Source organism: Astatotilapia calliptera, chromosome 20 (genome assembly GCF_964374335.1).
Source record: "Astatotilapia calliptera chromosome 20, fAstCal68.1, whole genome shotgun sequence".
NCBI classification, from domain to species: domain Eukaryota; kingdom Metazoa; phylum Chordata; class Actinopteri; order Cichliformes; family Cichlidae; genus Astatotilapia; species Astatotilapia calliptera.
The window spans coordinates 6302784-6328310 of record NC_137441.1 but is presented as its reverse complement, the minus strand read 5'-3'; the positions used below and the strand labels follow the sequence as shown (position 1 = coordinate 6328310).

Sequence of the window (25527 nt, the reverse complement as noted above, 5' to 3'; positions counted from 1 at the left end):
ATCGCCTCACAGCTCGTCACGTGGGGCTCGCGCTGTGTGTAGCTTTACAGAATGTCCCGGAAGAGGCTCCACTAGTGTAGTGCGGGCGCGAGGTGCAGGTGAGGCAGTCCACGTCCTTACCTGTAACCAAAGGAGAGAAAAAAAACGAAAAAATGGGAGCGACAGCATGGACACAGTTTCAAGGAAACCCGCTTCTAGGTCGACCTCAGAGCTGGTAATGTAATGTTGTATATTGTGCCTGTATTTTCCCCCCTCTCGATCTCTGAGGCGGGTACTTTTTCTATAAGTTTTCAAGTTTATTGATTGATTGTGTAGGTCATTACGTGCTGCTGTCTGAAGCGTATCTTTTAAAATTCTCTTCCATCATAAAACACCCAATTAAATCATTTAGTTTTTATGATGCAGCTCTATAAGATATATTTTCTCTGAACTTAAGTCAGCTCCTGTTTCAGGGTGCAGTTTGCAATCTGGTTGCTTGCATACAGTAACATGTTGGGACTGCATCCTGCTTTGGCATAGCAGAACGCGATCAGTGCCACGCCTGCTCATTTAACAGTTTCCTATGATTGTGAGATCATAAGTATTAAAAAAAAATGCCAGCACAAAGTCTAGATACGTGTCCAGGAAATAATCTCTCTGTTTCCTCTCACGTCTTCTTCGCGTCACTCATTCTCCTTTCTCTTTCTCTTCTTTTATGTCCTTCTGTAAACCTGCCAGGCTGGACAAGAGAATATGATCCATCCACGAGTCTGATAAAACACAGCGTTGCTGCCAAACAAAGTGCACAGAGCTTACACGTTAAATAAGGTGGGTCAATCCACTCGAATCCAATCCACTGGCAGTGAGTGAAATTAGGTCAAATTACCTTTCAGTCCTGTTATTTTCTGTCTGATCATGCTGTCAGCAACAACATTCCCGAGAAGACTTGCTTCTTGCCTAGAATTGCTTAACAGAAGTCAGATGATGATGGTGGTGGTTGTGTGTTGTCTTACCTTTGTCACAGATGACACTTCTTTTCGCGTGGCCATTCTTAAACTTGTATTTTAGTGTGAGAATATTTTCTTTTTTAACATTGCAACACTTACAAAAAGGAAATCTGTCTGTGGGCTTGTGGTTTCAGCTGTGCAGTTTTACATGTTTAAGAAGGGAAAAAAAAGAACATGACAACAGATTATAAAAACAGCAGCCTCCCTGAGAATTAGATCAAAGTATCAAGTCGGCCGTGTGAGCTATTTTAAGTTTTTAGATTTGACAAGCTTATTTTGTCTTCAAAGAGTACCTCACTCTTCTTAAATGTTCTGTTTTTAATGGGAGGAGTGGTTCACTTCATAGCCTGCTTGGAGACAAATAATCACCAAGTCATATGTGTCTGCTATATATAGCCTGTAGCTGTGTATTCTTGTCAGTTCAATTCAGTTATATTTATATAGCGCCAAATTACAACAACACTCAACTCAAGGAACTTAATATTGTATAAGCACTTGATTACAGTGGGAAAGGAATGTCTCCTTTTATAAAGGTAGAAACCTTCAACAGAACCAGGCTCAGGGAGGGGCGGCCATCTGCTACGACCGGTTGGCGGTGAGGGCAGGGAGACAGGAAAAAAGACACGCTGAGAAAAAGAGCCAGAGATTAACTATAACTAATGATTAAACACTGACTGGTGTGTAAATACACAGAGAGTGAAACACACAGGGTATTATATACACATATATGGTCGATAGCTGTATATAATAAAATAAGATAAGATGATATAAGGTGTAATTGGAAAATTCCTGCGTTAAAGCCGCCAAAATATTACATAAAGTACTAAGGTTTAATAAATCATAGAAAATAGAAAATAAAGTTAAAATCTACATAAAATGCAAAAAGGGTAAAAATAATAAATATTTCTAAACTATGTAACAAGTTAAACATTCGAGTATTAAAGTAAAAATATACCGTTAGATATTTTAGTTGAACAAGAGCTGTTTTTGTTTTTTTCATTTGCATTGTGCCTTTTTCGTTGAAGCTAGTGTTTTGCATCTCCATGGAGGTTTATCTAACACACCAACACAACTGTTTATCTTTGTGTTTATGGCAGGTTGTGATATCTCTTTAGTGACTGAAAACTGTCCTGCACAGTAACAAGCATTAAGTCAATAAACAGAATAAGAGGAGTGATTTATTTAAAATTTTTTAGCATCTTGTCATATGGACGCAAAAGCTGCCTCGTTTTGATGCCCATTTTCTGGAAACTGTAGTAAAATGTGAGGACGGGAATGTTGGCCTTAGGAAAAGCTAAAATGCAGTTGTGTTCACACGCATACAGGGGCAGTCATGCAAAGCATGCAGGTGTACTCTCTATAATGAAAGACTTTGTCTCAGGTGGAGGGCAAGAGCTGACAACTTTACAGAAGAGAAGCGTAAATACCAGTAAATGATACAGTGATAGTTACAGGAAATGTCAGCCTCACACTTTTGGTGTCATCTGCATTTTCTTCAGCTTGCTGTTAGGAAAGCGTTAACTTGTGGTAAATTTTCAGAATTCACCTTTCAAACATTGTATTTGTTGCTTAAGGATGCTGTTGACTTAAAAGATTAGCATGTTGCTAGGAGTGCCACTAATTTTAGGTTAGTCAACAATCTTTGCCAACATTGGGTAAATGTTGACCGAGAATATATGAGCTCATAGCTCCTATTTTAAACCAAATATTTCCCACAATGAGACATGCATTGTTTAGGAGTTTACTGTTCCTTTTAACATTCTTTTGTTCTACACACATCGTAGAGGCTTCATCTGATAGACACTAGGGTCAGATGGTGTTGAAAACCTATAGCTGTACTCTTTGTACTCACTGTTACATCTGCAGTAATATAGTACAGAAATGTGGTTTCCGTGTTCTTAGTTAGGTCCTCCCCTCACAGGCCCATATTCACGCAACGCTGTGCATGACTTGCAACCAGAGATGTAAGGTTGAAAAAAGATCCACGGGCATATTTCTTTAATTGCTAAGATTCTTCAGAAGTCAAAATCTAGGCCATTATCGTTCTCTTATATTCGATTTATGTTTCATCTTCTCTTGTTGGTCACTTTTCTTTGAACCATATGACATCACTGAAGCATGTCTGTCCTAAAAAGAAATAGTTGTATATAACTTGGTTTTGCCAGGGTTAGGACAAAAGAATTACCAGCAGACCAAACACAGGAAACCGTGCTTGAAATGCCAGATTGTTAATGTGAGTTTGTTGTCTACTGCCTTTCCTTTTCCCATACTTTATTTGATCATATTATAAAATATCTTTGGACTTTGAACTGTTAGGCAGACAAAGCAAGATCTTCGGAGTAGGCCCTGCCCACCATGTGTTTTTAACTACCCGTCATCAATTAATAGCAAAAGAATCAACAGATTAGCTGAGTATAACATTACATATTAATTTTCACCCCTATGGTTTACTGAAAAGTAAGCAAATAAAACATGTGTTTTAGCCACATGTTTCTATTACACTGTGTCCTCTTTCTTACAAGCAAGTAAATTTCCTGAGACTGCATGTGAGAATGACACATCAGCTGTGGGCGGGCTGTTTGGTTGTAAAAAGAAAGATAGAGAGAGCCACAGGGGCCCCATGGAGGAAGTTAGTAATGACTCAGCCAACCAGGTGACATAAAGCCATCAGTGTTCAAACATCTGGACTATAATTAAGCGCACACGAGGAGGGAAATTCCCACAACAAGGCATGTAGGAGTTTTACATAACTGGACCACCTCTAAACATTACAGCAACAAAGGCTGTAAACAGTGGGAAAATGTTTGATCATTTACATGAACCTATCCCGAGGAGGTGTTACTTCCAGGTAGGAAAAGATGATGTCACGATATAATTTCTTCTTTCACAGCTACCCAACCCAGTGACCAAAAGGAACTGGTCTTCTTGACATCCTCAGCTATGGCGAGCCAAGGTCCTGTCAACCCTTCACATGCTACGTTTGACCTCTTTGTCCAAGCCCAGACCTGTAAGGATGTAAAGCACCATTTCACTCAGCTCTGCAGGCAGCTGGAGATCGATCCGGAGGATTTCGGGAGCTTCTACGCAAAGTTAAAAGAAAGACTGAACTACTGGAAGGCCAAAGCTTTGTGGACCAAGCTTGATAAAAGAGCTTCTCATGAAGATTATCAGCAAGGAAAGGTCTGCACTAAAAACAAGGTACAGACAACTAAAGGTCATTTATTGTCATTTTCAAAAGTTAAAAGATTTTGATGTAAGAAGTTGAGATTGTGGTTCTACTACTTGCATGATAGAGATTCCTCTTTAATCGCAGCTACATTAAAAGAGTTAAATCACGTCTCGTAGCTTTTCCAGAGATTGGATCGTGTCACAGAATCTTCATTAGTAGAGGAAGTTTATCCATTTATGTCGTGGCTCATTATAGAAAGTTAAAATTCGACTCGAGTAGGTTAAATTTGCAAGAGCGTTTGCAACATGTGGATCATTAATCGATTAGGTTAGGCCATGAGTACTGCTGTCCACGAAGACTTTCTGGCATTTTATGACATTTATCTTTCTCAACTTTGTGTATTTTAATCTTCATTGAATGCTTTTTTGATGCATTTATTTTAGTCAGAACATAAATGTATCAACCTGTGATAATAATGGTGTTTCCTTACTTTTATAGAAAACATTCTATGCCTAAAACTATAACAAAAAAAGTTGTTAAAAAGATCATACAGATTATCTATAAGTGCTTTTTCCTTTCCAAGAACCTTTGCTGCACTTGCGGATCGATAACTGCAGCCATCAAACTACAATTTATTTTCAATTCAGATGTCATATTTGATTGTGGGCTGTGACTCTGTGGGTTTTTTGCATCTCTTCCCTTTAATTTCTTGTTAAATGTTTGCCCTTTATATATAATTCATGACACTCTCACAGTCATCAAATGGCTTTATACTAATTGTCCTTCAAGAGCAGCTTAAAATCGTTCTCGTTTGTCCTCACCTTTTGCTTTAAAAATGTTTTATTATCGCGTCCATGCTGAGGGTTTGCTGATTTCCTCTCTCCTAGTGCCTCGTGCTGGGTGCTGGTCCATGTGGCCTGAGAGTGGCCATTGAACTGTCCCTGCTGGGGGCTCAGGTGGTGTTGCTGGAGAAGCGGGAGACATTCTCCAGAAACAATGTTCTCCATCTGTGGCCCTACACCATCTATGACCTCCGCGAGCTCGGAGCCAAAAAGTTCTATGGCAAATTCTGCTCTGGCTCTCTGGATCACATCAGTGAGTGCCTCAGTCAGTTATTGGAGTGAGAGTCTATATATAAAACCGTTTTGAGCCAGTCTGAAATGAATTAAATAAACTCACTGCATTATCATTGTTTATGGGGCTCCCATACTTTTAGTATTACATGATACAATCTCAAATTTCAACCGTGTAGTTGTTTTTTTCACTTAATCGTTGCTAATCAAACAAAATGGGCTCTCAGATTCACAATTTCTGTATTTTTCTGTCATTCATGTTTTATGGCTTTATTACCTTTAAGTTCTGGTAGGTCAGCACGAGCAAATTTCAGACATCACATTACTGAATTTCCTTAACAGAAGAGTTTTTAAAGAGAGAATTGCAATATTAGCAACCATTTTTAATCTGTGCACGACTGATAGTATTTGTAGCATTTTGGTTATGCTACACACACATTTCTCATGACACCCACATATATTTTTAGGCATCCGTCAGCTGCAGTTGATTCTATTGAAGGTGGCACTCCTCCTCGGGGTAGAGGTGCACACTGGAGTGGAGTTCCAGGGTTTGATTGAGCCCTCAGGAGAAAATGGTATGTGCGTTTAACAACCATCCTCATCATCCTCCCTATTAAGTTTGCTTGCTTTATCCACTGTTGTTGTTGTTTCTCAAAACTGGAAATATTCATAGACCACCAACATGTAAAGCAGTAAACTTGTGATGAAATCCGCTGAGGTGCAGAACATAAAAGTTTGATGTGTTTCTGACAGGTTGGATGGCAAAACTGCAGCCCCGGTCTCATCCTGCCGCAGCCTTCCAGTTTGATGTCTTCATCTCTGCTGGGGGAGGCAGGTTTGTCCCTGATGGTGAGACAAATACTTATGCATGCTTGAATACTTTCATTTCCCACTGATGCAACAAGGGCTACTAAGCAATTTCACAAGGCCTAGTTGATACACATAGTTATTACGCACAATCCAAATTTACCCCAGCAGTCTTTTTCAAAATGTAGCATTTCATCAGCTAAGTTTCCTGTTTTTCTTCTTACCCAAACTCTCAGGGTTCAAGCACAAAGAGCTGCGAGGAAAACTGGCGATCGGCATCACGGCCAATTTCATCAACAGACACACAGCTGCTGAGACCCAAGTAGAGGAGATCAGTGGTGTAGCCCGCATCTATAACCAGAAGTTTTTCCAAGAGCTACTCAATGAGACTGGTAGGCATCCCTGTGACATCTGCAGTGATGTTTGGCAAAAAAAGAGGAGGACATCTTAATTTGCAGTGAAGCAGCTGTCTGCTCTTATTTATAGTATAATGTTTAAAAATTAAAGCAAGAAAAGAGAAAATCGCTGGCTTCGGATTAACTTGTTTTACTCCGCAGCGTTCACTAAGCTGAGTCACTGAACCAGAATATTTTTAATAACAACATGAGTGCTTTTATTTTCATTAAATTTTTCCTTTGTCGCGCCTTGCTGAATGCAAGCCTCAAGGCATGAAATAAATGTTCACACTGCTGCTTCAGGTTCAGCGTGAAGTGTGAAACAAACAGCAGTGCTGTTAATCTGCGTTTCGAACCTCATCTAATTTCCTGTCAGATTGTTAACTATTGGTTAACCTGCCTGAATCCTCTGAGCTAATTTATATCTACTGCACTTTCATATCAGTGAAACGCTTTAGAGGAACTGAACTGTGTTTGCTGTGCTCACACCCCTTTGAATGACTGTCTAATCAATCCACACTGACTTTCCCTGTGTAGGCCAATAAGCTCTCACATTTTCAAAGTGGTTAAACCAAAAGAGAATAGCAAACATTCTATTGAGAGAAATATGGCACTGAGAGAAACTGCAGAAATGCTTTTGCTTTCAGCTTACCTCATTCAACCTCTCCTCCATACTTTCTCTCTCCATTCTCCGTTCCAGGTATTGATTTGGAGAATATTGTCTACTACAAAGACGACACCCACTACTTTGTCATGACTGCCAAAAAGAAGAGCTTGTTAAAGAAAGGGGTCATTAAACAGGTGAGAATAACACATCTATTACTGAGGAAAAGTGTGATTCTTATTGGCACGAGCTCTATCTCTGGCCAGTAAAGAAAAAGAAACAAACCACGTAGATGACACAGCCCTGCTGCTGCTTCAATGTAGCGACACTAAAAACTGTCAGTCATCTCTTCTTTCTCTGCTGCCTGGCCCCTCAGCTAATGCGGCAAACCAAGTGTAAGACATGTCATCTGTGTAAGTGAAGGTGCCAGAAGTCGTCCGATACACTTCTCCCTCTATATCTGCAGGATCATAATGATGCAGAACAGCTGCTGGCCCCTGCAAATGTGGATTACGAGGCTTTGTGCAACTATGCGTGTGATGCTGCCGACTTCTCCACTGGCGGCCGACTGCCTGACCTCCAGTTTGCTCAGAATCACGCCGGCCAGCGGGATGTGGCGATGTTCGACTTCACCTGCATGCACCGTGCTGAGAATGCCTCGCTGGTCAAGGAGAGGAGAGGGAAGAAGTTGTTAATTGGTCTTGTTGGAGACTGCCTAGTGGAGGTAGGGAGCAGCAATTTGGGGTCTTTTCCCTTAATTCATATCCTTAACAATGCTAGATAACTGTGGGACAGAATATTGTATTGAATTATATTATGCTGCTTCCTAATGCCATACAGTTAATGAAACACTGGAACTAAAATAAATAAAAGTAACCTCTAGTTAACTTGCAGAAAATTGCAAGGCAATTGGAGACATCAAAGAATCAAAGAACCAAATTGGTGAATTAACACATCAATAAAAGCATCTTATTAAGCTCATTTTCACAACAGTTATTTGAATTTTGGGATTTTACAAGAGAAGTTTTGCATCATTCACGATTTAAAACAAGTAGTTTTAGCTCCTCTTCCTTTAAGGCCGCCCTTTGTTTGAGCCAACTTTTTAATTGGATGCCCTTCACAAAATTTTAAACAGCAGATTTTTGGGGTTGTGGCCAGAGATGTCCTCATATTAGTGATATCCAGTCTCACTGACATCATCAGGGTCTGATTTTTATACCTAGCGTGGGGAAAGCAATGCATGAAACTATGTGTTTAATCGAGCATGAAGCAATTATTTTTACACTCATAATCTTAACAACAGTGTTGACCATATAACGATTATAATGGTGCGTGAGTGCGCTGACTCTGACACTAAAAATTAGCACCGTCATTTTTAGTGCTTTAGCAAGCTGATGTTTTTGCAGGAAGCACAGTCTAACGTGTCTACTCACCCTGCGTCTGCCTGACTAGATAAGCCTCTGCATGAAGTTTTCTCAAACTAAGGTTGACAGGATGTTTCATTTTACACCACACAGGCTTTTACGGTTAACATATTTCTGTGGTTGATGACACGGCATACTCCATTTACTATTAATTAATTGATAAAGTGACATTTTCTGTTACAAAGTGACATTAAGTGCGTGTTCTCTGCAGCCTTTCTGGCCTCTGGGTACAGGCATCGCTCGTGGGTTCTTTGCTGCTTTCGATGCAGCATGGATGGTCAGGAGCTGGGGTAATGGGGTCCCACATCTCAAAGTCCTGGCTGAGCGGTAAGTACATTTTATACAGCTAATAATCTGCACACGGTTTTATTTCATGATCTCACATTTTGAGATTAGATTTGCTAATGCAGTTGCTGCCAGCTTGTTTACTTCTTACACTGAATGTTTATTAAAAGAAAGCTTTACTTTTTGTTTCCTTACAGCAAAGACTACAGTTCTAATATTAATGTAATTTTTTGTCACAGGGAAATTACGTTAAAGTTTTAAAGGAATACATCACATTGACTGAAAACTACTGAATAAAGTAGAGAAATGTCGCACTAGAATTTGTCAGCCTGCCTGTGGGTCTCATCCTCAGCAACACTACCCATCCTGACATAATCAGCGTGATGGATAGTTGTTCTGATTGCATAAGCATTATTATTATTTCAGCAGGAGTCCTTGATGTGACCAAAATAAAACAATTAGGCTTTTAGTGATAAATGTTCGTGTGGATTTTAAAACTTGAATTACATAATAAAGGAACTTTTAGCTTATTTCCTCATAAAATACCATCCTTTGGCAACAAAGTGTTAAAAAATAAGGGTGTGTACCTGCAGATCAGCTAAAAATGGACAATGTCAGAGGCAGTTAACCAGTAATTATCCCTTACTTGCAATATACTACAGTTGTTGATTGTTTTTGGTTTTATTTATCTTTACAAATATGCAGTGAAAGCCTCTACCAGCTCCTGTCCCAAACAACACCAGAGAACACCAGCAAAAAGTATGCTGCTTACAGCATCGACCCCAGAACACGGTACCAAAGAGTTAACTTGTCCTCCATCCAGACCCATCAGGTTAGTGGTGTTATCTTTTATTTAGTCAACAGAGATTGAAATAAAGCTTTTAAGAAATAAAGATTTCTTAAAGCCTTCATCCTAAAGTTCATTTAGGGAAGCAGAAAACAGTCTAGTACCTTCTTCAAGTGCTCTTCAAAGCAAAGCTGTGTTAAGAAATGAAACGTGAAAATTGATGAGAGCAGTTTATCAGACCTCGGCTTCTAGTCAATGCATCTGCTGTGTTAAACAAATAGATCTATGTGAACTAAACAGGTTAAACGTTGATTTATTGACTCCATCTTCTTTGTATGTACCGGTCACTCAACTTAGGTGCAGCACCTGTACGATGTTGAAAAAACTCATCCGTCGTTCAAGAAACAAAAGGAGAGTTCACTTCACATGCGTCAAGGTCAGCGACTCCTTTAGCGGTTATTCTGGTTATTCTGGTTATTCTTTCCTGGTCTTGCTAAATGAACCGGGAAACACGATTGCGATTAGCATTGGCATGAAATATGCAACCGCAAAAGCTATTAGAGGTTTCTCTGATTTATTGTCTGGTTTATTGCTGTCCCAGATTCAGCTGGCGGTTCTGAGGAGCTATTGAAATGGTGTCAGAAACACACTGCTGGTTATAAAAATGTGAATGTAAAAGACTTTACACGGTCCTGGAGGTCCGGTTTGGCTCTGTGTGCTCTGATCCACCACTTCAGACCTGACCTCATGTGAGTTCCTGCTTAGTTTTTGTTCGGCAGTACAAGAGTGCTTTGATTTTCTAATCAATCAATCATTATCTAATCAATGTAACAAACCGTCTTTGCTGTTTTCTCATTCCTTCCAAGTGATATGTCCTCCCTGGATGAGTCTAATTGTGTTCACAACAACCAACTGGCCTTCAGTATCCTGGAGAAGGAGCTGGGCATCCCCCCTGTCATGTCTCCCAACAGCCTGGCTAACACTGATCACATAGACAAGTTGACCATGGTTCTTTACCTCACCCAGATCCAAAGCGGTTTCGCTTTACCAAAAAAAGGTGAAAGTTTTAGAATAAAGAAATCAATCAACCCACATTCATACACACACACACACACATACAAAACTATGACATTTATCATCTATGCAAATATTAAGAAAGTCAAATTTAATCAGTGCATTTGCAAAATTCCACAGTCCATCGAACGTCTCTTTAAATATAAGCTTATATTTTATAAATATATTTATATATATATTTATATATATATTTATATATATATATATATATATATATATATATATATATATATATATATATATATATATATATATATATATATGTAGTATATATTAGTAGCTATTAGTGACAGCAATATCAGTTTTACATAACTCTGTTGCCTAGACACAGCGCAGCATTAGAATCACCTTAAAAGGTTCAGGTGTCCTCCCACTGAAAAATGTTCAAGAAACGTTCAAATCAGTGCTACCCCTTTAAGAAGCATATTACCCAGAATTCATTTGGCTTAAGTGGCTAGTGCTGTGCTCAGAGCCAGCCTCTACTGGTTGTGCTGCTCTCCTGCACTTGAGCCAGCCCAGCAGCAGACAGATCAGTCATCGTGTAGAGCTGACTTATCGGGGGTCTGATGTGAGCAGCGCCTCTAGAAGGGGTTCTGCTTTTCTTGCGCTGAAGGAAGGGTTTCCCCTGGCTTTTTGTAGAGGTACACGTACAGTTTCTTTTTTCAGTATGTGGACTTATTCAGCGTAGATGTGAGCTCAGCCTTTGGAGGTACTGAATGAGCTGAGGTGGGTGTGATATACTCTGTGATGCTGTGCTTGTGCTCCGCTGACTGATGTGCAGACAGCAGGGAGCTGTCAGTCTTGGGTAACCTTATCTGAATGATGAAAGAGTGGGGGTGATAGTCAGAACTGCAGCTGAAGAGTTTTTTTTATGTAGATTGACAAGTTAAATCCAACTGCTGCTTGATGTGACGCCACTGAAAATTCAACTAAGACTGATTTGTCATATTTCTGATAGAGACAATTTTTAAAACGGTGCCCTAAGAATATACTGGGCAGCTGTATTGAAGAGCTGCAAGTAGGCCAACACTCACATTCAGGTGTCTTTATATTAGCATTCTAGTCTAATTTAAGATGATTTTGCTGTGTGTCCCTCTTTGACATTTTGCATTTTTGTATTTTCTGTTGGCAACAGAGCCCACAGGCTTCCAGCCATCGTCCAAGTCTCTGTCTTTCTCCCGGACACAGTCAGCTGTCTTTTTCCTGAGCAAGCTGAAGCACAACTCTCTGCAAAGACGTAAGGTATGCCCACTGAGCCTTGAGTTCACTGTTTACACAGCACGGAGGAATCTTTGATAAAGATATTTTCAAACACACTAGCTTGTTGGCTGGAGTTCACTCCGGGGCCTTCGGTCTGTGTTCTCGAGCTGTTGGTGACTCACATGTCTGCTTTGTCTGGGATTCCTGTTTGTGATGACAAGATGTTAGATGTTAATTCAGAGGAAGTGGCTTTTGCTGTTCTACTCCTTGATATTGTTTAATCATGTTTGTTTTGCAACTGTTCTCGATATCCTCAACAAAATCAGGTCATGTGGTAGTTTATTTTATTTTCTCTGCAGGAAAAGCTGGCAGCTAACAAACAAGCCACTGGAACAGCGACAAGAATGGGAGATGAGGACAGTGTGAGTGTGATTCAACAACTCGTGCTGGACTATGCAAGCTTTCTGCATGATACTGATCTTTAAAAACCATCGTGCTCTGTTGTTAAATCTCAGTCTGCTGTCTGACCTTTTTCCTCAGACATTAGCATCTCCCGTCTCCTCTGAGCTCGATCCTGTCGCCGAGGTGGCTCCTGAGCCGGATACTCCTGCGCTGATGACAAACAGTGAGGAGTGTTACTTCTGTGGTGAAAGGGTTTATCTGCTGGAGCGAATCAGTGCTGAGGGAAAGTTCTTCCATCGGACCTGCTTCACCTGCGCTCGATGCAACATCACACTTAGGCTAGGAGGATACACCTTTGACCAAGATACAGGTGACTCCTAGTTGCGGAATTTATATATTTCTATATTTTGACTATACTCAAGTTTTCAACTATATCCATATCTGTCGCTCTACCTATAGGTGTATATACCATCTTAGCTAAAACCACAGATTAACGTCTTATTCTTCACTCTAGAGTAACGCTACAGCAACTATCATTATAAAGTGTTGTTTTTTTTCTCTCAAAGCTGTTATAGAATCAAATATTAGATATCCGCCCCACGCTGACTGAAGCTTCGAGTATTTGCTGGTGATTACTGTCAAAGAGGCAGCTTTCGTCCATATCTGGTCTAACTCCTTCGCTTTTGTTGTCTTTTTGCCTATCTAGCACTCCTCCGTGAAACTGCTTGATGCTGTATTATTGTGTATAAAGTGCTTATATCTATGTTTTCAACAGCTCTTGCATCAGTACTGTGATTGTTCTCTCAAAGCCAAGATCAGATTTTGCTCCTATAAGTGAATCACCGCTTAATTATTTATATGTATAATTAATCATTTGCGCTGAGACCCTTTTCAAAGGGGTCTGTACTCAGACTAAAAGGAGATGAATAATTTAAGAAAGCAGCAGGGGTTTCCCTCTTTAGCGTTCACTTGTCTCTAAATTTCAACTTTTCTTGTTTTGTTTTTTTAACATTTTTTTTTTTTATCTCTGATTTCTCCACAGGGAAATTTTACTGTGAGCTACACTCTGAAGAGCTGGCAAATGGGCCTGCAACATCTTGTGAGGTGGGTCACTGAAGAGAACTGATGTAAACCATGCTGTTGCTTGCTGCTGATGACTCCAGACACCATGTTGAGTCCTCTTATTCATTATGCTCTTGTTACACAATCTTCAGTTGCATCATCTTTCTGGCTGACGGGTTCTGTGTCAGCAGGACTCGCTTGATTGCGGAGAAACATCTAATGAGAATATTTGTTTCCAAACATACAGTTAGAGCCCAGTAATCATGATAACAACAAAACAAGTTTACAATACATAAAATCATTAGGAACACAGATTTGTATGACAGGTGGAAGGTAATCATAATGAGTATGCCAATTTATAGAGGTGCATTTTGAGACAGGATTTGAAAGCAGAGGGAGAGTCTATGTTATGGATCTCTGGTGGGAGGGAAGCCACGGGTCGGCCAGAGCAGCTGAAGGCTCTAGATCCCATGGTAGTCACGTGGATGGATGCCACAGTGAGATGGATAGAAGAAAAAGACTTGAGAGTGAATGGTAATGGACTGGTTCTTATATAGCGCTTTTCTACTCTCCTGGAGTACTCAAAGCACTATACAACACGCCGCACACACCCATTCACACAAGCACTATTATCCATACGGTGAGTGCTTTCTAACTATCATTCATAAGCATTCATACTCTGATGGATGTATCAGAGAGCAAGTCGGGGTTAGTATCTTGCCCAAGGATATCTGGCATGCAAACTGGGGGAGCCAGGGATCGAACCACCAACCTTCCGATCAGCAGCTAACCTGCTCTACCTCCTGAGCTACAGCCACTCCAAAGCTTACAGCACCTGGTATTCCCAGGCGGGCTCCCATCCGAGAAATCAGAGGTAAAAAAAAAAAAAAATGCTTAGCTTCCGAGATCAGACGAGATCGGGCGTGCTCAGGGTGGTATGGCCGTAAGCCGTAAGAGTGCGAATGGGTTTGTTGATGTGCAGAGGCTCATAGAGGTACTGTGAAGAAAGGTTAAGAATGGCATTAAAACTGAGGAACAGAATATTGAAATTAGTGCAATATTTAACTTGAGCGCTGCTGAAGGACAGGTGTGATGTGACCAACGGACTGAATTCTGGTGATGATGCAAGCAGCAGAGTTACGGATCAGTTCAAGGATGATAACAACAATATCCTATAAACAATAAGAGGAAGACCAAAGAGACAGGACTCGGAGTAATCAGTGAGAGATATAGCCAAGGTGTGAATTAGGACAGGAATACCGTTCGGTGTGAAAGATGGATGGAGCCAATCAATGTCATGAGGATGGAGTGACGCTACTGATGTGAGCTTGGAAGGAAAGTGTGCTGTCAAGGATGACACACAGACTCTTAATCTGGGAATGGGAGAGAGAGAAACTGAGGAGGTGTCAATGGTGGTGTTGGTGCGAATGAGGAGAACATCAGTTTCATCACTGTTCAGTTTGAGAAAGTTGGGGGAGAACTGGATTTTCCTAGAAGCTAACACAGATGGATGTGGGTGGGACAGCAAAGGAGTATTTGGTGGACAGATAGAGCTGGTGTCATCAGCATAACCTGGAAATTGATATTGAATTTATGGAAGATATGGCCAAGATGAGGGAGATAAATAGACGAGGCCCTAGGACAAATCCCTGAGGAACACTAGAAGTATTTAGAAATGGGTGGGATTTGAAGTGAGGCCAGAGAGAGAGAGGATTGAAACCAGTTTAAAGAGGTGTCAGTGATTCTAATAGAGACTAGGATTTTAAATACACTAGACTAAAAGTTATTGACATTGTTGGGGTCTGCTGCAGGCTTCTAAAGTATAGATGTTACTGCCGCTGGTTTAAGAGAAAAGTGTACAATAACAGAGGTAAGGGGGGAACGCATGGTGACAGTCATTATGGTGAGCAGGGTTTATTCAAGACAGCAGGAAGATGATTTCATTTACTGGTAGATGGCTTTGATTTTTCAACAACAGAGGTACGTTTCAAACAAGTGAACAGGAGGGAGGGGCTGAGGGAACTTGTAGATACAAATTTTAAGAAGGGTTACTTGTTAGTTGCTGGTGAATCTTATTTGGGCTTTTTTTTTAACATATTTCATTTTTAGCTATGTGATGAAGATAAGCTTAGTGCAGACACAGTTTTAATTCAAGGTCATTTGCATCCAAATTGGACGAAGCGTTTAAGAATTACAGCCTATATGTAGCCTTGTGTTTTAGATTTAATTTAGTTTTTTTCCAAGAGGCCAAACCTAATTGTATCATTCACTCAGAAGCTGTTTTGTGGACAGTTATAAGATATTCCAAGTGTAGTATTTGGATTTTGAGGCAACGGCTGTAAACCCACAACATGAGTTCAAAGGTACTCTCCATGCAAAAGAAGCGGCCTATCCTTCATTTGCAAATCAAAACAAAGCATCAAAGAGATAGCGGGAATGTTAGGAGTGGACAAATGAACTAGCACTTTCAACAACATAAAAAGCTAAAAAATCTAGTCCATTGACCATAGGGCTGTATGATTTTAGGATCATGGGGATTTAGTCATGAGAGAAAAAGCAGTGTTCATCACAAGCTGCAAAGTGGTGATAAAATCACCTGAAAAGCCAGACCAGCTCCTGAATAGCATTGTTTGGACAGCTGAAGGGTAGGTTAACCTGTGCCAGTGTGATGGGAAGAAAAAAAGTATGGAGACATCATAAATTGCTCATAATCCAAAGTAAAACTGTGTAGGCAGTGTGATCCATGCATGGATGGCTTCTAAAAGCTCTGAGTCACTAGCATTTATTAATGATAAATGACAGAGTGACAGATGACAGAAGCAGCAGGAGGAAATCTGAAGCATACAGTACAATACTGCCTGCTCACATTCAGCCAGATGCAGAAAAGTGGAGTGGACTACATTACTAAAGAAGTGGATTATTCTATAATAGCCAATGGAAATGCCTAATCTCAACCAAACTGCATGTACATTTCTTTCATTTCATTTTCCTGTCTCGCAAGATACAACTAGGGGGGCATGCACACAATTGAACTAAAGACAGTCCTAATATTTCATGTAACATCACATTAAATATATACATTTATATATATTTAAAAATGGCTGCAGTCACTCAACAGTTGATGCAATATTTTTGTTAATCCTTTTAATTACCGTAAATCCTGGACTACAGGCCGCACCGGATTTTAAGCCGTAAGGCGTTTCACCTGTAATATGAGATATTTACACAGAAATGCTACACGTGAGTATTTTTAATCCGTAAGGTAACATAAACATGGTAACATAAACGTTATGGTAACATACAAAAATACATACTGCAAATGCTTTTTTTTTCCTCGAACAGCGCCTGTAACACGGCTACCTTTAAGTATACGTACGTATCAGTAACACACAAATTACATTGCTTATGGTTTTTTTACAGAACAATGCACAAACAACATTACAACGTCTCTTAACAACCGATAAAAATATATACACTACTTATCATTTTGATTGGTCTACTGTTACCAGGCAAAATGTTTTTGGCGGCATGAAACAAAATGTGCATTAGCCGCAGTCAGTGTTCACAGTGTGGGAAAAAGTAGCGGCTTATGACCCTAAAACTACTGTACATCTGAGTTATTGAAACTACAATTGCATCTTCTTTCATTTCAAATCTCTAAAATAATTTGTTAATATATAGTTAAATAAACTTAACAAATTTTTATATAGTCTGTGGGCTAATTTAAATTAAACATGTTTTTCATGCTTTTTATCAATTTAGGAAAGCAAAGGAACTCAGAGAGAGACAGAAGAAGGAAACGGAGTTTCCAGTGATGAATATACTCCATCGCCGTCAGATGAGGAGTATGAAAACACCCTGGACTGTGGTCCTCCTACTCATACACAATCACAAACATCTGAAGAAAAGGACCACCGCATATATGAGTCAAAAGAAGACTCCCAAGAACCACTTGTATCAAAAACTCCCACAGACCATCCACCTAAATCTGAGGTAGCAGCAGCCATTAAGGAGGCGGAGGAGACAAAAAAAATGACTCCGTGTCCAGTTCCAAAGCCCCGTCGCTCTCGGCAGACTACTCCCAGCCATCAGCCCTCTCCCCCAGTAGCAAAGCCTCGCACAGTCCACCTCATCAGCCTCACCGTCCCAGAAGAACCTTCATCTCCGACTCCCACAGAGGAGGGCTCTAAAGCAAGACCAGACTCCCGTCCTAAACAGTCACTGCGGAAGCTTCAGTTGACCGCTGAGGAAAAAACCCAGCTGGTGAATCTTCACAGCTTCAGCGCAGACTCGGATTCAGAAACCCATGGCGGATCCTCCTCCTGCTCCTCTTCCTCAGCTAATGCAGGGCCTCCTAAAACAGAGGGCCTGGATGGGCAAGAAGAGGAGGGCTACTGGAGTGGGAGCACTGCTGGGCAAATGCGGGAGAAGAGGAATCGACGCTGCTTCAGAAGAAAAGAGATGCCAAGTGGGCAGGCCAGAGTGCGATCAAAGTTTTCTCCGTGGAATCTCTCTTCACCAAGGATCAGCAGAGACACCCGGCTGAGTGTCCACGTTAATCAGCCGGGGAGAGTGGGTAAGCTGGCAACTCATCTCTTTGGTTTTAGCTCAATCTGGAGTCATCCAGGCTTATTGCAACACTTACTCTTACTTTTTCCCACAGAAACAACATTCAGACATGTCCACCACACCTCAGAAGAGGGCGTCGAAGGAGATGAGGACGATGATGATGAGGACGATGATGAACAAGACATTGACTTGTTTGATGACCAAGTAAGGATATCGGTAGAGTTCATTTGTTTCAGTTTTTCAGGGGGAGGATATTTTGCACTAACTGTACTATTACTTTACCTCTAGTTTCAGAGTGTGCCATCAGACCCCGTGGAGGCAGAGAAGCTGGAGTTTAAGAAGATGAAGACGTTGGAGCGGCGAGCCAGGATGAGTGAATTACAGCGATTCCGCAAAGCTCAGGTGAGTGATCTAAAACTCATTCCTGGTCCGTTTTTCTACAACTTCACTTAGTGGAGCAATGAATATGCACATAATTATATATTATTATTATTATTATACAATATTGTAATTTATGTCATTTCTAAGATATGTTTTTATCATCTGTAAAGTTATGTGAATCCATGCTTACTAGTCATTTTTGCTGCAGCCAGTCATACAGTTTGCATAAAATTGAAATCCAGTAAATGCAAACACATGCAAATCACAACACAGCTAGCAGATGGCAATCTATAGTGGAGACAAATTCATCAGCCTGTAATCAGCTGTTAATCCCACCTAAAATGTTAAGAGAAACAAATTTTTGCAGAAAATTGTTCTTAATATTAAAGAAAGTTTGCAGATGAGTCACCGTGTTGGTTTACGTTTAAAATTCAGAAGCAGACAGCCCATTCATCTGCTTCAGAGGCATTCATCCAATCAGGTGCGCCTCAGTGTTTGCACAGTTATTAGAGTATGCAGGAGAGGGAGTGTACTTGTCAATCATCTGTCTTCACACCCCATCGAGCAATGCCACGAAGCTGGGTGAACCCTTGAGTGTAACTCATCCATATCCATTTTACAAGAATTGGCTCAATTGCATGTTTTTTGTTTTTTTTTTATATATCTGCCCTATATGGAATTCAGATTTGTCACCAAAGCCTATTTCAAGAAATTAAAGCAATTTCATTAAAATATTTGTCAAGATGTACTTTTTGATTTTGTGTTTCACAGTCTATCCAGAGAAGACTGGAGGAGATTGAGGTGACCTACAAAGACCTGGAGGACAAAGGTGTGACTCTGGAGCGGACACTGCGAGGAGAGGCTGGTAAGATCAGATCTTCTTTTTTTATACATATTTAAAGAACTTGGGGTGTATTGTTCTATATCTCTGGACATTTGCGATGGAAAAAAAGCTTATTTTGGAAGTATAAAGTCATTCTAAAAGTGTATGCTTCCACATAAATAAAGATTCATAGTTGAGGAAGATCGATAAATTTGAAATTGTTTGTGGGAATGATGTGTGTCCTCTGGACTAAAGAGGAGAGTCAAACATCCAGTTTGTTAGCAGCTTTCACTTTAAAAGCATGCCTCTCTAATGGTATGTTCTCTATGGAATTAGCAGCTCGCACATCCGGAAAGACGGCATCAGTACTGAAAGTTGTCTATGCATGTTGCATGCTTTAGCATGAGAATGTGCTGTTGTGAGCTTTTACGACAGCTTTTACAACAACATAGCTTTGTAGTAGAAGAGTCCAGGTGCTGAACTGGTCTGCCTGCAGTCTAGAGCTCTCACCAGCTGAAAACATTCGGCACATGATGACACAAAAATATGAGATAGAAGACCCAGGACTGTTGAACAGCTAGAATCTGTATTTTCAATCGACTTTTTAGCAGTATTTTATACGAACCAAATGCACAAACTGAGATTACTGAGATTTGCAACACACCATTTACTTCAAACTACGGCGATATTTAACACTAAACAAACCAGCAGGTCTGATTATCTGCCCTTGATATAAAAATGAACTGACTGCATCTCTGTTTAGAAAGCCGTGAAACTTTTGTAAACCACACGTATGAGCGCTATTTGGGGATTGCATTCCTATGCTATTTTGGTCTGTTTAGTAAATCTAGCCCTAAATTTGTAGGTCAGCTGAATTCTTTTTATTACAGCCTCTTGGAATCCTTATACAAGTTAGCGTGTGGGCTTGTAGACAAACACTCACATGGGTGCTGTGTCAGATGCTGCAAATAAATCTGGTTCCTCCTCACCACTTTATTGAGAACCCACCCCACCCAAAAAAAGCACATCTTCCTGTTTTCTTAAAGAAAATATGCACCATTTTTTCCTTGCAGAACGCAGCGGTTCTCCTGATATGATCGAACAGTGGATCCAGCTCGTTCATGAAAAGAATGCATTGGTTTCCGAGGAGTCTGAACTCATGGTGGCGTAAGTCTGCAGCCTCACTGGTTCATTCTTTATTTCATGGAGTAAAAGTTTGTCTAGTCATACAAGTAATACAACAGAGCATCTGTATACAAGTGACATGGTAGACGGAGCAGATCTCACATCAAAACACTGCGGTGACTGGCTGACCTCACAATGCTAAAAGCCAGTCTTTTTTTTTACAGTGAAATGTCGTTTGTTGTCGGTCCTCATGATAACATACAGCGTTACTACTGACAGGACTCAGCTGATGCTTGTTTCTCTTGCAGGTCTCGACAGCTGGAACTCGAAGACAAGCAGAGCATGTTGGAGCTGGAGCTCAGGAAATACATGGAGATAAATGGTGTGTACTTTGGTGTGCACACAGAAAGACTTGTAACTAAAAGTGTCTTTGATGTAGTTAAAGGGAGGAGCCTAACTTCTAAACAGGCACCAGGCCGAGCAAGGCCCGTACTGCAGTGCATGTTTGTCCTACTAATGAGCACATCAATGCTTTCTTTGTCTTTGCCACGTTTGTTGTTGTCCCATTAACTCAGTTCTGCATATAGCAATGTCCTGCATTTTGTAGGACACTATACACTACTGGACCATGTTTTTTCTTTTACTAAATTACATATCATATGATTATTTATTGACCATAATTTCTTCCAGCATTAATGCCACTAAACTAGTTACTTACGCCCGTTCATAAATTTTCCCCTGGGGTTTCCAGGTAGTGTATTGTGCAGTAAAACAAATTTTGACCATTTTCTGCAAACAAATAACTGAATATAAGAATATATGAATATGCAGAATCTTTTGGCAAGAGATAAGACTTCTGGCACCAGAAGCATTCGGCTTCTGTTTTTAGTCTAATCACATTTAGTCAGGTTTTGGTTGCATGGAGGTAAACAGTCCATTTAAAGAGCAAAAAAACAGGGATGCACATGCCAAAATGCAGTCCCATAATCATCATCTATTACCTGATGAGAATTTTTAAATATATTACAATTAATTAACACAGACTGGTGCACTGAGCAGGAAGTTCATATTAGCCTTTATTTCCAGAAAACATCAAACAAAGGTCAAAGAGTCCCCGGTTTGGCCCAAACAGGCCACAGATTGCCTTTGAAGCACTTTCAACAGTGCAATAATGGGCTCAGCATTTCGAGTCAGACATATCAAGTAGATAATTTCCAGTCTGCTTAAGCTTTAATTAGATTTAGGTGAAATGTATGGAATGTGTTCTTCCACTGAAAGAGGGCAATGAATAGATATTTAGTTGGAAATGTTTTCTCCTCATGGCAAGTATGGACAGGAGAGGAATAACTGAAGGGACTATAAAAAAGTACAAACCTTGGCCTTGGCAATCTAACTGTTTGAAAGTTTGAAATGACTCACTAAGGGGCCTTTTGCTTCTATGGAAAAATAAAAATACATTCCTGGCAAGTCTGGCAGCCTTTCTACTCAGAAAGGTTTTTGCATCATAGTCATCAGATGTTGGGAAGGGAGGGGTACAGTACCAATTATCCATTTTTTCCCCCTAATTAGTGAGAGGACGAGAGTTTACTTGCAAGAACCACTATTCAGCTTAGACTTGATGTTTGTGTCTGTTATTAATTAGAATTGGGTGTGTGCATATGTTTTCGTTTTCCAGATAAGACATCAGAGCAGCAGGCAGAAGAAGAGCGAATCCTTCAGGAGATGATCGAAGTGGTGGACATGAGGGACTCTCTGGTATCGTTTCTGGACGAGAAGAGGCAGAAGGAAATAAGCGAGGAGCAAGAAGCTTTCTGCATCATGGAGGCCAAACGGCAATCAAAGGGAGGATCTCAGGTTCACTGGGCGTAGGGTGAACCTGCATGTCCCGCGCTGGTGATTATTTCACATCTTCTGTGTGTGAGACTCGCTGCTTTCAGACTTGAAACCTGAAATGTACATTTGAAAAGCCAAAGATGATCGAGCTTCGTTATGGAAAGTAACACACCACAAGCACTCAGTCAGCGGATAGGATTTAGTTCAGGCTTGTGAGCCCGGAGGCTCAGAGAGTGTCAGTTGCAATCCACCCCCTAGAGGGAGACATAAGCCTGGAGATCTGAGTCTTTCAGTTGACATGCCCAGAGTCTGTGCAGCTAAAGTCTGCCTGCCATATTGGGGTCATAGCAACATAGCCGCATAGGAAAAATTATCTTTAGTGTATACTGAACTATTGAACATCTATCACACAAATGATGATCAGTGACCAGCCTGGGACTTGGCCTGATTTACTGTCAGATATGTGACTTTAGCACTGAGCCAAGATAGAGGAGTATGAAATCACAGTGGCTGGAAAGCTGCTGTACCTGACTTTGTCTCCTTAGAGATAGTTCTAGGCTGATAATACAGGACAGCTGGTGTTTTTGAAAATAGATGTTCATGTTGATTTTACTTGTTTCATCATGGGGAGTGCTACTGTACACAAACACATGATATCCTAATTCTATCTTTAGTATTTGTATTACATAAATGTGATGGGATTGTAAAGAAAAAAAAGAAAAACTAAGTGACATTTAAACATTACAAATATTCAAACTTTGTTTTTCATTTCTTTTTGTCGATGTTGATGTTTTGTAGCACTTACAGCTGTTCACCGTGTCCTGTCCTGCAAGCACATTGGATAGTTAATCTCAGGGGTTGATTGTTCAGTCCTTTCGGGTCAGAGTTAGTTTTCCAGTGATAGTCTTCAAAAGTTGGCTGCACTTTATTAGTGGATGTAGTTAATTCGGGGTAATTGGGGGGGGGGCAAATATGGACAGATTTATCTATTTATAAAAACCAATATTTATTATTTGTAGGTATTCCTGTCATTGTGCAGGATGAATGGCCAAAATCTAAACAAAGACCGTTTCTTGTATAAGTGAAAAGGAGCCTTATTTAGTCATTGTCCTGCTGCCATTTTGTGCTATCTGGACAGCCATTCACAGCATATCAAATAAAGTACATGCACTTTGTCGTTTTTGTTTATTTATGCATTTAGTCTTATATTGAAGCACTGTGCAGTATAACTAATACTAACTCATAATATGTAAGGTGTTGCCATAAAGGCTTGACCTCGCCTGTTATTCTAATTGCTATCCTGTAGGGCAGCGGTCCCCAACCCCCGGGCCACGGACCGGAGTCATTTGGTACCGGGCCGTGAGACTCGGGTGTGAAATGTATGATTTTCAGGGTTTTTATTGGTTTTTAAGCGTTATTTTGTTATCGTTTTTTCGTTAACTCGGTTTGAATGGATCTTTTCACGTGTGTTATGAATAAATCTTCTTTTTTTCGGTACCGATACTAGTTTTATTTTGTTGTATTTATCCACGAAACCTTGAAGGCCGGTCCGTGAAAATATATTGTTGGGCACAAACCGGTCCGTGGTGCAAAAAAGGTTGGGGACCGCTGCTCTAGGGTGCATACTTGGCCTTGATTAAGATTTAAGTAGTGAAGACGCTCCTTCCTATTAAGGTCCACAAGTCAGTAAAATAAAATGCAGCGAAAGTCCCAAATCGTAATTTTATTGAAACGAATAAATAAATATAATCACCTAAACTATCAGAAGAACTTGGAAGTGCAGGGAAACCTTAGTCAGTGTGAGCAACAACCAGCTTTGCAGCGTCACATTCATGTCTAACAAGTACATTTTAAGGTCTTCTTTCCTTAAAAAAGTGTTTATGGGCAACATCAAGTCAGATATAAATGAAGGTTGTTACTGAGTTAATTAACAAGTGCGCGTTTGTTTGCTAACGGAATATTTATCAGACCTTGTGATCTCACGGAGGAAGTGCGGAGGATGAACACAATGTCAGATGTTTTGAATTGATACATAAAAGTGAATAATTGCAGCTCATCATCATCATTACAGGTATACTGCCCACATTTTTTACAGTGAAGATCATGTTAACAATATGCATTATGTAATACTTTTCACAAAGAAACATCTTTTTTTGGAGTAGTTACATAAAGCAAATAATTGCTTTCTGTAAATTTGAGTGCAAATGTCACACACGGGTCGCTAGTTTTCTGCAAGCACTCACTTGTATTTAATCTAAGGTTATGTAAGCACTTAATATATTAAGCAATGATTAAAATAACTTGCAAAACACTTTACTCATGCTTGTTTGGATTCAAATCCTGGTAACATTTGCTGGATCTTTTTAAGATGTATCTGCTTATATGACTTTTTCCCACATGGGAGCTGTGTAAATATAGCTCTGAGCACAGATTCCTTGATCCATTTATTGTAATCCCATTGACCATTAATTTAGCTGCAATGGATCTTAAGCGCCTGAGGTGGTGTAAGGTACTTTGTTGCACCTGTGAAGAGAATGGGGAGCTTTGTTTTACATCCCTTTAATGACATAGTCTTGGATAATCCCTGTTGCGGGGATTAAAAAGTTCACACTGAATGATGTAAGGCGACATGAGTCGCTGTTTTATCAGTCTTTGTCAACAACTACTGCATAATGTGTTGGGAATTGAAAAGCTACTGAAAAGTATCACAATTAAAAGTATTTTATGAAATTTATTTCAGAATTTGTTGTTGCAGGTAAATGATAATGATGGTAATATCAGAGTAAATGAGCTGGGAACAATTTAATCAGATTCGTGCTTCTTCCTTCTTTTTTGTATTTGAAGATGGTTTTACAGAAGATGTACATTCCTGCAGTCTTTATTTCCCGGTGACCATTGCAATTCACTTAATGTAGATGATGTTTAGATCATGCTTTAAAATGCCCTTCAAAGATCTATCTTAGGGGTCTATCTCACTTGAAGAAGAACTTTGGTGAGGGAACTGAGTAACAGAAAACAATGCAAGAATTCAAAAATACACCTGCTAACCTTGAAAATGAACATTTATGCAAAGACCAAATGGATGAGCATAACTTTCTGCAATTATTATCAGAATATTTGATTTTTCCTGCAACCCTTTCATGCATGAATTATGACAACCTCAATAGGATTTCTTTCTTAAGTATTTTTATTCATCTTTAGGCATGACAAAAAGATTTTTGAACTTCACTTTTTTAATCATGGACTTTTCAAAGAGGTTTTTACATGTCTACTTAGGTGGACAACACACATTTTGACTGAATTTGGTATGAAGTGACACATCAGTGTCCAGTGTCGTGGTTTATGTGCAAGTATACCATCAACACTGGCACAAATACAAGAAAACAGCCTTTGAGTCATGACCACTATGCGTGAAAGGGTTAATGCAATGAATTAACTTGTTAAGTTTCCTGTCCTTTCTCTGTGTATAATGTATCCATTAGCAATGTTCCAATTGATTTGCATATTAATTTACCATATCAGGATATA

General features: G+C 40.0%; 1 protein-coding gene across 2 annotated transcripts; it reads left to right on the top strand.

The window, feature by feature from the left end:
- Positions 1–59: 59 nt before the first annotated feature.
- Positions 60–24733, top strand: mical1 (microtubule associated monooxygenase, calponin and LIM domain containing 1). 2 transcript variants are annotated; one of them, XM_026154399.2, is made up of 25 exons: positions 60–214; positions 718–807; positions 3877–4184; positions 5043–5250; positions 5696–5803; positions 5982–6077; positions 6272–6427; positions 7131–7231; positions 7501–7758; positions 8670–8785; positions 9449–9575; positions 9888–9966; positions 10132–10279; positions 10397–10587; positions 11740–11846; positions 12164–12226; positions 12345–12576; positions 13249–13310; positions 17031–17844; positions 17932–18041; positions 18126–18239; positions 18990–19083; positions 20115–20208; positions 20475–20548; positions 21842–24733. In XM_026154399.2, exons 3-25 carry the CDS (start codon positions 3927–3929, stop codon positions 22033–22035), a joined length of 3804 nt encoding a protein of 1267 aa, XP_026010184.2. In that variant the 5' UTR covers positions 60–214; positions 718–807; positions 3877–3926; the 3' UTR covers positions 22036–24733. The 2 variants fall into 2 exon arrangements, with proteins under 2 accessions (XP_026010184.2, XP_080151340.1); XM_080295214.1 differs by lacking the exon at positions 718–807 and having other exon boundaries at positions 65–214.
- Positions 24734–25527: the final 794 nt, after the last annotated feature.